Source organism: Eurytemora carolleeae, unplaced genomic scaffold (assembly GCF_000591075.1).
Source record: "Eurytemora carolleeae unplaced genomic scaffold, Eaff_2.0 scaffold1000, whole genome shotgun sequence".
Lineage (NCBI taxonomy): Eukaryota > Metazoa > Arthropoda > Copepoda > Calanoida > Temoridae > Eurytemora > Eurytemora carolleeae.
The window spans coordinates 114,976-128,636 of record NW_019397276.1 but is presented as its reverse complement, the minus strand read 5'-3'; the positions used below and the strand labels follow the sequence as shown (position 1 = coordinate 128,636).

General features: G+C 32.0%; 1 protein-coding gene across 2 annotated transcripts in view; it reads right to left on the bottom strand.

The window, feature by feature from the left end:
* Positions 1–2,345: 2,345 nt before the first annotated feature.
* Positions 2,346–13,661, bottom strand: part of LOC111713206 (kinesin-like protein KIF13A) — a 48,197-nt gene continuing 36,881 nt past the window's right edge. For both annotated transcript variants that reach the window (XM_023488026.1, XM_023488027.1), the window contains exons 21-28: positions 11,160–11,209; positions 10,358–10,470; positions 8,148–8,231; positions 8,043–8,089; positions 6,150–6,430; positions 5,527–5,676; positions 5,363–5,433; positions 2,346–3,950 (exon numbers count right to left, since the gene is read on the bottom strand). In XM_023488026.1, coding sequence (XP_023343794.1) covers positions 3,921–3,950; positions 5,363–5,433; positions 5,527–5,676; positions 6,150–6,430; positions 8,043–8,089; positions 8,148–8,231; positions 10,358–10,470; positions 11,160–11,209 — 826 coding nt within the window. In that variant the 3' untranslated portion in view covers positions 2,346–3,920. The remainder of the gene's footprint in view (positions 3,951–5,362; positions 5,434–5,526; positions 5,677–6,149; positions 6,431–8,042; positions 8,090–8,147; positions 8,232–10,357; positions 10,471–11,159; positions 11,210–13,661) is intronic.

Below are 13,661 nucleotides of genomic sequence, written 5' to 3'. Positions count from 1 at the left end.
AAAAAAATCCACTGGCAACGGAAGCACTTCGTCTAATAATTATTAATATTAAAGAACAATGACTTCAGGTTGCAAAGTTACTTGGAATAGAAATTATTGAGTAATACTATTCTAGAAACAAATATCCAGCAACAAAATTATTTTTAAGGCTGAATTTTGGATTTGATTTATTTTTCGTATTCTTCAATGTTTTATAATAGTAGAACCAGAGCTGGGAACTTGTTTTGGTTACTTACAATACCGATTGCTCGATATCGATATCTACTGTGTTCACTTTTAATATGAGAATCAATGTTTTATCTCATCATTATAGTTATTCCTCCATTGTTATTATGCGGGATATTGAATTGACATTGATCTGCAGATTAACAAAATATCGAGATCAAGAGTTCAATACAAAAGTTCACATCTAAGGTTTATTTAAAAACTAATTCAATTTAATTCTACCAAACAATTCGTTAATGAACACCTTTAAGGATCATGAAACATATATTTATATCTGAAAATAATCATTATGGATAATTATATAAATGTACTATCATCTGTGTATATAGTGTAATAAATAAAAGTACATACAATGTAATATAAAACGCAAATGTAGGGCATAGTTTAAAAACTTACAAAGAAGTATGTAAACTTTACTTTAAATGCACTAATTTTACAAAAAAAAATATGCCATATACTATACTGTAAAACCTTTATGAACTTTCCTATAAAATGTACATGCACTGTTCTAAAAATTGTACATTTACTATACTTTTAAACGTACATGCGCCGTACTATAAAAACGTAAAGTTACTCGTATTATACTACTGTTATACTATTATACTATGAAACATAAACGTACTTTAAAACGTCCATGTTTTTTACTAAAAAACGTCCATGTTCTTAAAAAACGTACGTGTTCTGTACTATAAAACGTACGTGTTCTGTATTATAAAACGCACGTGTTCTGTACTATAAAACGTAAGTGTTCTGTATTATAAAATGTAATTGTTCCGAACTATAAAACGTACGTGTTCTGTACTATAAACAGAAATTGTTATGAACTATAAAACGTAAGTGTTCTGTACTCTAAACAGAAAGTGTTCTGTACTATAAACAGAAATTGTTCTGAACTATAAACCGTAAGTGTTCTGAGCTATAAAACGTAAATGTTCTGAACTATAAACTATAAGTGTTCTGTACTATAGACAACAATTGTTCCACCATGTTTTTAAATTCTGTTTAATATTGTGAAGGCCCATATATTCTTTTCTTATATAAATGATTACTGCAGGAATAAAATCTGGGAATATAAATCAAAATTTATATTCACCCTGTCCCTCCCCCCCCTTCCCCCACCACACAACTCTATAATTGAAAAACTGATACATTACATTATTAGTAATAATACTTTTATTTCCTTTATTTACTTTGATGTTTCTATACTATAACATTTCCCAAAAAATCAGTATTCAAATGATTTATAACATACAAGCTGAAGGGCCCGGCGTTGCCCATGAAAAAAAAAGAAAAAAGATCAAATTTGAAGAAAAAAAAACAATTTTTTAGCCTATGTCATCCCCATGATTCCCATGAGTGTCCACAAAAAAATCGACCCATTCCGGACAAGCCGTTTGGCCGGCTAAAAGGGAACATATATACAACAGTCTTTTGTCTATATTTTTAAACTAAATTGAACAAACATCATTATTCTTTTCGACAAACAAATTTTTTCGGAACGCTAATATTAAGTTTTTTTATTTTATTTTTACGCCTGAGAATCAATTTTACTTCGCGTTTCTCGCACGTTCTTTTCTAGTCTTTGTAGAATGTCAGATACAGATAGAATGACTTGAACATTTAGCTGATTCATATATATATGTTTTATTGATTAAAGTCTTAAATATTTCTTATCAGAGCAATTAGGTATTTAAACCCCAGATGCTCCATTGTGCAGATACACAAGCTGAAGATCGGAACGTATTTATTTATTCCATAAAAAACTGCTTTTTTATATGTAAAGAGACATGCAAGTCATCTTAATACACATATATCGTAATTTTTTCTAGCGTGAAAAGTACTTGTGAAGAGATCTAAGCAAGCATTCACTCTGGATCTGACAGAGCTTTTAAGAGCCCACTGCTGTGTATCGAATATACCATTCTACAGATGACGAATCACTTGATATTATGATTACATGTCCCTTAAATAAATTTTTTTTAAGTAAAAAAGGTTTTTTAAAAAATCTTTGTCATTAAAAAGCTATCAGATCAGATATCAAAGACGATTTTAAGTAATTTCTCAAGTATCATGTTCAGTGGAACGCCATGTCTCCTCTTCTAAGGCTGTAATTGAATTAATGAACGAGATAAATATGTTTATTATGGTGACTAAAGAGACTAGAGGCTTATATTGCATAAATCAAAATTTAGCAAAGCTTACATAATCACAATCACATTTTGATTTGTCACTTTTTGGCATGGTTTTACATTTTTTGCAGTACTTAAAGCAACTCTTCACAAATGTGGAAAGTTCCTTTAAAAACTATTTTTTACACTTTGACGAAACTTTTTGTATTCATGGATGGAGTTTAGGGTTAGCATATCTGCAGTTGTACAGGGGTCGGTGATTTTTTATACTGTACATACAGTGAGTTCACATGAATACACATTGTACATAAGACTGATTAGATGTTGAATAGAGACTACACAGAGGGGATTATATGGTAACGATGTAGATAATCCGAAATATTTGATCTATAACACGTTTCTATAAAGAACAGACTGTTTCCAATGTGTATATTATAACTCAGAATATTTGGGATTCATTCAGCCGGACGCCCTACAACAATAATATTATAATAATCTTAAGACAGGACAAGTCGTCTTTAGTTATCCAGCAGAACTGGTCTTTATGTACACATTTACGCGCTGAAATTGTAACAAATATGTACTCCAAAACTGTACAACAGCTTGGGGAAGATCAATGATATTTAATGACACACATTTATAAAATTTAGAGTCTTATACTTTAAAACATCTACTCTGCACAGTGCACAGTGTACAATGAACTCTATAAGTACATTCAACCCTACTTTTTATATTTATGTTCTATGTTATGTACAATATTTCTTATACAAAGTTTAAAAGGCATATAATATGGGTTCATGTAAATTTTTCTTTAAATCTTTTGCAAAAAAATATTAGCAAAAAAAGCGAAAATTCCTATCAGATTTAAACTATTAACAATTATCGTTTTTAGTTTGTTTTCAATAACAATGCATAGAATGTGATTTTGCAAATAAAAATCTTGTCAAGTATCTACAATCTATTGCAAATTACCATTTACCATGCATTCCATTTTCCTTTGATCCCCTGGATTGAGACACGAAGCACGTAAAGAAAATGCCTCTACAATATAAGGCCAAATTAAGGCCATTTAAGGGGCCGGTTATCACATTATCGTATACTTGACACACAAGCAAACTAAACTAACTTTTTAACTCAGTTTTAGACAAAGCAGTAACAATTAAACGAGAAGTTTCTATTTTCAGAGAACTTTCATAATTTTTGTAAAAATGCGAAAGTTCACTTTATCTTCGAATATTAACTTTGCTTTATAGAAACTTTCTCACATTCAATGCATGTGTGAATTTTTGAAAAGATCATTAGACTGTAATTTAATTTATCTTTCATTGAATTTGTAAATTTTTGGATTGCTTTGTCTGTAGAGATTTACCAAAAATTTAACTAGTTTAGTAAATTTTCAGGAGATTTGTCTATAGTTTTAGAGATTTTAAGGAGATTTATCTAGTTCAGGAGATTTACTAGAGATTTATTTAGTTCAGGATTTTCTGACGATTTATTTGGGTAGAAGATTTCCAGGAATCTAGTTCAGGAATCATATCTAGTTTCAGGGGATCTCCAGGAGAATTCTTATCTTCTTGCTCTCATCTCTTTTCCACGCTGAAATAAATATTTCTATATTTCTTATTTTTATTGATACACATTAAATTCTCATTTAGTTTGTTTGCATTAGATTTGTTAAACAGCTATTAAATTGTTTAGTTTCAATATATATTATCGTATATCACAAGCTAAACGTTTAGTTTGAATTGATTTTTGGCATGCGATTTTGATGGCATCATAATTGCTGTGCTATATTTTTGTATTTCAATATATTGCTTGTATTTCATTGCTTTTATTCTATTCTTTTACTTTTATCTAAAGGTTCGGTTTCTATTTTTTGTTTGGTCTCTTTTATACTGTTTGGTTTCTGTTATACTGTTTGGTTTCTATTATACTGTTTGGTTTCTATTATACTGTTTGGTTTCTATTATATTGTTTGATTTCTATTATACTGTTTGGCTTCTATTATACTGTTTGGTTTCTATTTTACTGTTTGGTTTCTATTATATTGTTTGGTTTCTATTATACTGTTTGGTTTCTATTATATTGTTTGGTTTCTATTATACAGTTTGGATTCTATTATACTGTTTGGTTTCTCTTATACTGTTTTGATTCTATTATACTGTTTGGATTGTATTATACTGTTTGGTTTATTTTATACTGTTTGGTTTCTATTATGCTGTTTGGTTTCTATTATACTGTTTGGTTAATATTATACTGTTTGGTTGGTATTATACTGTTTGGTTTCTATTATACTGTTTGGTTTCTATTATACTGTTTGGTTTCTACTATACTGTTTGTTTTCTATTATACAGTTTGGATTCTATTATACTGTTTGGTTTCTCTTATACTGTTTGGATTCTATCATACTGTTTGGATTGTATTATACTTTTTTGTTTCTTTTATACTGTTTGGTTGATATTATACTGTTTGGTTTCTTTTATGCTGTTTGGTTTCTATTATACTGTTTGGTTTCTATTATACTGTTTGGTTTCTATTATACTGTTTAGTTAATATTATACTGTTTGGTTTCTATTATGCTGTTTGGTTTCCATTATACTGTTTGGTTGATATTATGCTGTTTGGTTTCTATTATACTGTTTGGTTTCTATTATGCTGTTTGGTTTCTCCCCCACCACACAACTCTATAATTGAAAAACTGATACATTACATTATTAGTAATAGTACTTTTATTTCCTTTATTTACTTTGATGTTTCTATACTATAACATTTCCCAAAAAATCAGTATTCAAATGATTTATAACATACAAGCTGAAGGGCCCGGCGTTGCCCATGAAAAAAAAAGATTTTTCTTTAAGAATCAAATAATAACTTTTATTTTCTTTGGTATCTCAGTAGAAAACGACTTTAAAACATGTAAATATGGAATTTTGAAAAATGGTTTTGATAAATGAATTGATTTCTGAAAAATAAGAAATGCAATGTTGGTTCATTAGTTAGAAAAGTACCTTGTCCAGTTTCAGGTTTTTAGGTTTGACAAAAACTCCTTTTTTGGGCTGACAGGAGAAATATCGGATTCCTAAAGACATTAATTCTATTTCAATAATTTCAATAATCAAAATAAAAATATGACGTTTTTTAAAACTTGAAAAAAGATGAAAATGAATTTTTCCTTTGACAGATCCATCATTTTTTCCTTGTGATGTATCCAACTCCACTCCTACCCAGGTACCCGGAGCAAACTCAGTCCGTCCCAGGTACTGAACAACACCGGAGAGATTGCTAGGACGGATTTGAACACTCTCTCCAACCTTCAACCAACCTAGAAATTACATGGGGTGTTTATTGGTTTATCAGGTTGTAAATCGATATGAGCACTTTTGTGTCGGACCTGGCATAGTCCAAAATAAGGGTTGTGTCTAGTTTGGTATTAGATGTGTAATCTAAATCTTTTTAAAGATATCTAACAGAAAACAGAAAATATTTGTTTTTAATCTTAAGAATATGAAATTTCGAAAACTCGAATCACACAGAGTTCTACAATCATAACCAGAAAACGACATAGGAAGACGACATTAAAGCAATACTGAAGTGCATTTCACGTTGTTACAAAGCAATTAGATTTACTGGGAGTAATTAATCCCCTTATTAAGTTGCACAAGTGCTGTGCCTCATGTTCATTGGCCTATTTAAAGTCATATATTAAGATTAAAAGTCGACTTCCTATTCCACAGTTTCTGGTTATCACTGCATGATTTTTTAACTCGATTCCCATTTTTTTATGTTTTTTTTTACCTGGAATATCTTCTCCTAAACAGGATCTTCTACTGCATCTAGGTTCAAGACTCTGCTCCGGGTTAGGAGAACTACACGCTTCAAGTGAAGTTAGACTAGTGGAGAGAGAGGACGTACTTCCGTCCATAGAACCGTTAGGACAAGATGAGGATGGAGTAGGTGAGGAGGAGGGAAGGGTTGAGCAGGGTGGAGGAGTAGAGGAGGAGGAGGGGGTAGTTTCTGTTACAGTTACATCAGTTTCCTCACAGGGAGAAGAGGAACCGAGGGATAGATCAGGAGGACTGAAATAAATGCTATTAAATTTAATCCTGTATAGTTAATTATTGAGAGGTTTGACTGATTCACAAGTGTACTCTTCAAACGTTTATCTAATCAATATTGTGGAAGATATTGTTATTTTTCTTTTATAAATTTGGTTTTATTGGGTTCTCATATAAAAAATTACATAAATGATATTTCAATGTCTCTGAAAAGAGTTATAACAAAACTGCATTAGAGGCCGGAAACCGTTCTGTATAAACCCAGGAACTATAGAAGTACTTACATTACTTGGAAATTATTCAAAAATGCGCGAGATTTTTAAAAGTAAACCATCAGTTGTCGGTTTATAAATGAGAAAGTTGGATTAACGAGTTAAAGTTTGATTGATGCTAGATTTAACCTCAGCAGTTCTAACAGAAGATAAACTATTTACAAAACTTTAAAGTATTTAATCTTATACAATATTTTAGTTAAACAAGTCTAAGGGTGAAACTTTGGTTTTGGATTTAGCTTAGCTTATATCTAGTAGACAAACTTTTAAATTGATGTTTAACTACTTAAATCGGATAAAATTGTCCATTCCTGGTATTATTGGGGTATTCTGGGGTCTCAGGCTTAGCTGTCAAGGGGAAAGGTTGACGGCAAAGCTCAGTTATCACAAATTTAAGACACAAAAGTTTTAGATCAGGTTAAGTTAAGTATTCCAAAATTATAAAACTTTAATCTAAAAAGTTATGCCCCTTAACTCGGAAAGAGTATAATAGAAGGAACACAGGGAGCAATCCCCTATACCCTTCCTCCTACAAACCTCCTTATCTCTCTCCTACCTGCTTCACAACTCAATGTCAAAAGAACTATTTGGAGAGGCCTCAATGTGTTGAAACAAGAAACAAAAAGCAAAAAGTAAAAAGAAAATTGAACAGGAAAAATTGAAGGTAAATCTCTTATTATAAGAGATGGGGGCTTGCAAAAACGTTCCCCAGGGAGGGGGGAAGGGGCTGAACAATCCCTCTCCCCCCCCATCCCCGCCCCTAAGAAATTATCAGAAAATTGTGTTTTTGCTTTGTCATATGCAACTCAACAGTAAACAATTATGTATAGAGTTCAGATAAAAGAAAGCAAGAACTAGTTCAATGCAATACATATTTCAGAAAAAATGCAGGATCCTTTAAAAATAGAACTTGCTTGTGAAGTGGCGAACTACAAGGACATTCAAAAAAGAATCTTTTCTTTCTATTTTCAAAATTAGCCAAATATGATTAAAAGATGTACAAACAAGAAGAAAATGAAGAACAAGAAATATAGAAATCTCAAAATATTTTCATCTGATATCATATAAATATTTAAAAACATTGTAAAATTTAATTAAAATAAATTATTAAAGTTAAAAATCTAAAAAGTAATTTCAGTTCCTTAAGTGTAAGGTTGGATTGCATCAAGATATGTATACTAAAAATAAGGTGATAGAGTTTGTGTACTCATTAGAACTGCTTGGAACTAGTTTTATGAAAACAATAACTAAGATTGATTTAAAGAAAAGGTCGTTTCTGGAAAGCTTTGGAAGGCCGGGCAAACAGAGATTACAACTTTATAAATATTGATTCTTCGTATTTTCTTATAATATTTACTTACCTGAGCATAGAACTTTGTTCTTTCAGAATATTTAGTGATAACATCCCCTAAACATACAGTTTTTATTATTATTATTATTATAATTATCATCATTATCATTATGACCTGTTCATGGTCTGGTGTTTCATCTACGGATATTGAATTGACTGATAATGAATCTTCGCTGGATAAAGTATTGCTTGACACTGCCTAAAAAACGCAAAGCTATAAAGTGTCAAAGGAATTGAGTTTTTGCCACAAACTCTGATTTTCTAAATTCAATATAGTTGCAACCCAATGTCGTAGACCTTTAATATTTCAAACTTTGAATTCTGTTTGATCAAATAATGTAAGTTTGAAATATCAATGGTTTACAACATAAAGTTGCCAAGATATAGGTTTTACAAAAACTGAATGTGTGGCAAAGACTCAAATCCTTTTCTAAATTAATAGAAGACAAGGCTGGATAACAGTTTTAAGCATAGGCAAATTTTCTTTCGGGAAAATATATCTCCTGGGATTACTCAATTATTTTTTAATTTCTAAACAATTTTTTTTAATTAACGCCTCATTTGTACTGTTAAGTGCAGTTAACCCTATTCCTGCTGAGGGGGGGTCAATTTGACCCCCCCCTGTAGTTTTTTTTACATAACTCAAAAAGTATTGGTCTGAGGCTGTTGAAATTTTCTGCCTTTTCCTACATACCCAAAGCCCTCCCTTTAGGCCTAAAACCGGGCTTTAATACTAACTGCCTGAGCCCTTAGGCACACTGCCTGAATGACTGCTTTTTCCTGTTACAAACTAAATCTTTGTTTTGACCCACTTTCACTTGTCAGATTTTGATAAAATTTAGCTTTTTGGAAAGCCTATGACATAAGGAAACAGATTCCACAAGTTTTGCGAAAAAAAATTGCAAATTTTTTGCAAACAACCTGTCAAAGGAAATTTGCACATTTTTAGTTTTTCTTGATTAAAAATCAGGTTATTTAAAATTTTGCAAAAATTTTTGCATATTTGAAATGGCATGGTCAAGGGCTTTTAAAAAATGTATATTTTTTCATTTTTTGGACAAATTTTTTTTTGCAAACATTTTTACTATATAACTGGATTTTGCGATAAAAAAATCAATTTTTGCAAATTTGCAAATTTTTTTGCAGATTCTAAAAGTAGAGCACAAGAGCTTTCCAATGATGTAAGATTTGTCATATTTGGACATCAAACATGGGATTTAGAGGGGAGGGTCAAATTGACCCCCCCCCAGCATATCCTGGTTTTCAAGTACCCCAGCAGGGATAGGGTTAAGAGCAGGTGTTAAGATTTAGGTTCAGTTATGCTTGTGAACCGTATCCGCTAGAGTTAAAGAAGGTTCAGTTTCAGGTTTACTTGTGAACCGTATCCAATAGAGTTAAGACAACGTTCAGGGTTCAGATACACCTGTGAACCGTAACCATTAGAGTTAAGAGAAGGTTCAGGGTTCAGGTATACCTCTAAACCATATCCAATAAAGTTAAGAGAAGGTTCAGGTTCAGGTTTACTTGTGAACGGTATCCATTGGATCTAATACAAGGTTCAGGGTTCAATTATACCTGTAAGTCATATTCACTAGAGTTAAGAGAAGGTTTAGGGTTCATGTTTACCTGTGAAACCTATCCACAAAAGTTAGGAAAAGGTTCAGGTTCAGGTTTTCCTGTGAACCGTATCCACTAGAGTTAAAGCGAGATTCAGAGTTCAGGTTTAGTTGTAAACCGTATACACAAGAGTTTAGAGAAGGTTTGGGGTTCAGGTTTACATGTGAACCCTATCCACTAAAGTTAAGAGAAGGTTCAGGTTCAGGTTTATCTGTGAAACGTACCCACAAGGGTTAAGAGAAGGTTCAGGGTTCAGGTTTACTTGTGAACCGTATTTACTAGAGTTAAGAGAAGCTTCAGGTTTACCTGTGAACCGTATCTTCTAGAGATAAGAGAAGGTTCGGGTTCAGGTTTATCTGTGAAACGTACCCACTAGAGTTAAGACAAGATTCAGGGTTCCGGTTTACTTGTAAACCGAAACCACTAAAGTTAAGAGAAGGTTAAGGGTTCAGGTTTACCTGTGAACCGTATCCGTATTCACAAGAGTTTAGAGAAGGGTTGGGGTTCAGGTTTACATGTGACCCCTATCCACTAAGTTAAGAAAAGGTTCAGGTTCAGGTTTATCTGTGAAACGTACCCAGTTCAGAAGGTTCAGGGTTCAGGTTTGCTTGTGAACCGTATCAACTAGAGTTAAGAGAAGGTTCAGGTTCAGGTTTACCTGTGAACCGTATCCACTAGAGTTAAGAGAAGGCTCAGGTTCAGGCTTACCTGTGAACCGTATCCACTAGAGTTAAGAGAAGGTGTGCAAGGTCCAGGTTTGGGCAGCTCTGCTAAACTCTCCAGGGTCTGGGAACTAGTAACTTTACTCCGGATCTGGGTACCTAAATATATACAGAGTTTCCTTCAAAAATCTTCCTAATTATTAGTTTATAAAAACTTCTGAAATTCTATTTGCTCTAATAAAGTACAACTGATTTTGCAGAATGTTAGAATTGTGAAAGCACAGCATGAGTAAAAATGCTTAAAAACATTCACACAAGAACTGAAAGGTTTTCTCAAAAACCTTTCTCCCATCCTTCACACAGTTCTACAAAGCAGTCATCAAATGTTTTGATATTTGATGAAAATGTTTTCAAGTTTAAAGTTCCCAGGTCCGCTCAAACTCATGTGTGTGTTTAAAGCTCTAAACGAGTGATAAGGGAAACTTATGTTGATTTACTCGTTAGAATCTGAATCGTCAAAATTTGTCTATAGCTCCTCTCTATCTCCTCCTTAATCTTTGTTTCCCCCTCCCCCCCTTTACGAATCACCCCCTTCTATTTGCTCCCTTCCCTCTCTCCTTCCCTCTCCCTAGAGTAAATCCTTAAATGAGTATACGGTGAGGAACTGGACTTCTCTTTACAAACAGAAAATTGGAGAGGACAAATATTTTTATATTTTCCAAATTTTGTGAAAACATTTTAATGGATTCTTGAAGGTTTGTCAGAAATGATAAATAGGATGAAAACTCGTCATATTTTTCATTTAGGGACCAAATAAAATGTTGAAAATAAGTAATTAATTTAATTACCTTTTAATTCTTCTCTTCCATCTATGTTTTCCTTATTGTGCACAATCAATCTAGAAAAAACAAATTTTGAAAATATTAATAAGCTTTCTTTTGAGAATTATCAACAAGTTTCTTTGGGAATTATTAACAAGTTTCTTTGGGAAATATTGACAAGTTATTTTTGAGAAATATCAACTAGTTTCTTTGGGAAATATCAACAAGTTTTCTTTCGAAAATATCAACAAGTTTTCTTTCGGAAATGTTAGCAAGTTTCTTTCAGAAATATCAACAAGTTTCTTTGGGAATTATCAACAAGTTTTCTTTCAGAAATACCAAAAAGTTTCTTTCAGAATTATCAACAAGTTTTCTATCAGAAATATCAACAAGTTTCTTTGGTAATTATCAACAAGTTTTCTTTCAGAAATACCAAAAAGTTTTTTTCAGAATTATCAACAAGTTTCTTTCAGAAATAATAAATAGTTTCTTTGAGAATTATCAACAAGGGTGCTTTTTGAAAATATCAACAAGTTTCGTTAAGAATTATCAACAAGTTTTCTTTCGGAAATATCATCAAGTTTCTTTTGGAATTATCAACAAGTTTTCTTTTTGAAAATATCAACAAGTTTCTTTTAGAATTATCAACAAGTTTTCTTGTTCAAATAATGATAAGTTTTGATTTGGAAATACCACCATGTTTTTTTCTAAAAAGATTAATAAGTTTTGATTGGGAAATTTCACCAGGTTTTCTTTGAGAAATATCAACAAGATATGTTTTGGGGAAATATCAACCATAACAATTTCTTTGCATCCTTGACTGTTTGGTCTGGGAGAATTCATAGTGTGAAAAATCAAAGGTTTAAAATTTAGTACAGTGAAACCCTTAATAACGAATACATCGGAAGAATTTATCAAATGTCGTCTTGACAATGAGTTTTATACTATCTATATATAAATTTGGCTTGTCTGTCTGTCTGTTTGTTTGTCTGTCTGTCTGTTTGTATCCAATAAACGTCAAAACGGCTGAACCGATCGGGCCCAAATTTTTTGTGGGACATCTAGGGACCCCAGGGAAGGTTTATGAAAAATCAAAATTTCAAATATTTGTCTCCATCAAAATTCGATCGTCATTAAATTTTTAAAAATTTTGAAAATCCGCGATTTTTTTTGTGAAAATCCGCGAATTATTTTTGTTTTGTTTTACGATGTACACAAAGAGAACATGTTCACAACTAATTTAGAAGATGGGCGCGAAGCGCCCTCTAAGGCTAGAAAGAAGGGCGCGAAGCGCCTTGAATTTCTAGTATTACGTAAATTTCAGTATTTGCGAAAATAAATAAATAGCCATGAATATGCAGGAATAGTTTTAAAGAGTTCCAAATAATCATTTAATTAAAAAACTAAATATCTGCAACATTCCATATTCAGAAAGTGAAGAATACGACATTTGATGAATTCTTTCGATGTACTCGTTATTAAGGGTTTCACTGTAGATTTCATTAAAACATGGATTCGATAGTTGAAGCAAAAACATGAAATATTTGCGACACTATTTATTTGCAAATTCAGAGATGTTCCTGCCAAGATATTAATTATGGTGAATGGTTTGGATCTAGGTTTGTCTTCTGTTTGTGACAAATTTCTAAACTTTTTACAAGAGAAAATCTTTTCCTTTTTCTTCTTTTTGTTGAAGGAAAGGTTTAGCTTCTCTAATCTTTTTCCTAAAATCATTGTCAATTCACCGGGAACAGGATTAACCCTATTTCAGGACACAAACTAGAATTTATTTTTTGAAAATATTTCTATTATCTCTCTACAGTCTACACTTTATATTTAGTTCAAAGGGACTGTAAGCGTAATTTCAAGTGACTCTCCATACAATGACGATGCCCAATTCACAACGATACCAAATATGTATTTTTTTATAGTTTTAAAAGTGTTTAATTCTAATAGTTTCTATATTTTTTTTCCTTCAGGAGAAATGCGCAAGTCACTTTTGTAGAAAAACCACAGTTGAAAATAACCTGTTTTCAAAATTAAAAACATTGATATCTAATTCAAACTTAATCAGACAAAGTTTTTAAGGGTACGTACCGTTGTGAATCGTACATGGCAATTTAATCGCATGGAGGATCACTTGAAATTAAGGTTTCAGTCCCTTAAACCCTCAAAGCATTGCATTGTCAGAAAATACTAATTATGCATCTACCAGCTGCCTTTTTGAAAATCCGAAGGGAAATTATTCAATCTTTCGATATTCTCAAATATAACTGGGTTTAGTACAATAATCAGTGATTTACTTAGATCTCTTGATGGCGGAATTTCCGTCCTATTACTCCGTCCTATTGTTCCGTCCTATTGTTCCGTCCTATTGTTCCTTCCTATTGTTCCGTCCTATTGTTCCGTCCTATTGTTCCGTCCTATTGTTCTGTCCTATTGTTCCGTCCTATTGTTCCTTCCTATTGTTCCGTCCTATTGTTCCTTCCTATTGTTCCGTCCTATTGTTCTGTCCTATTGTTCCGTCCA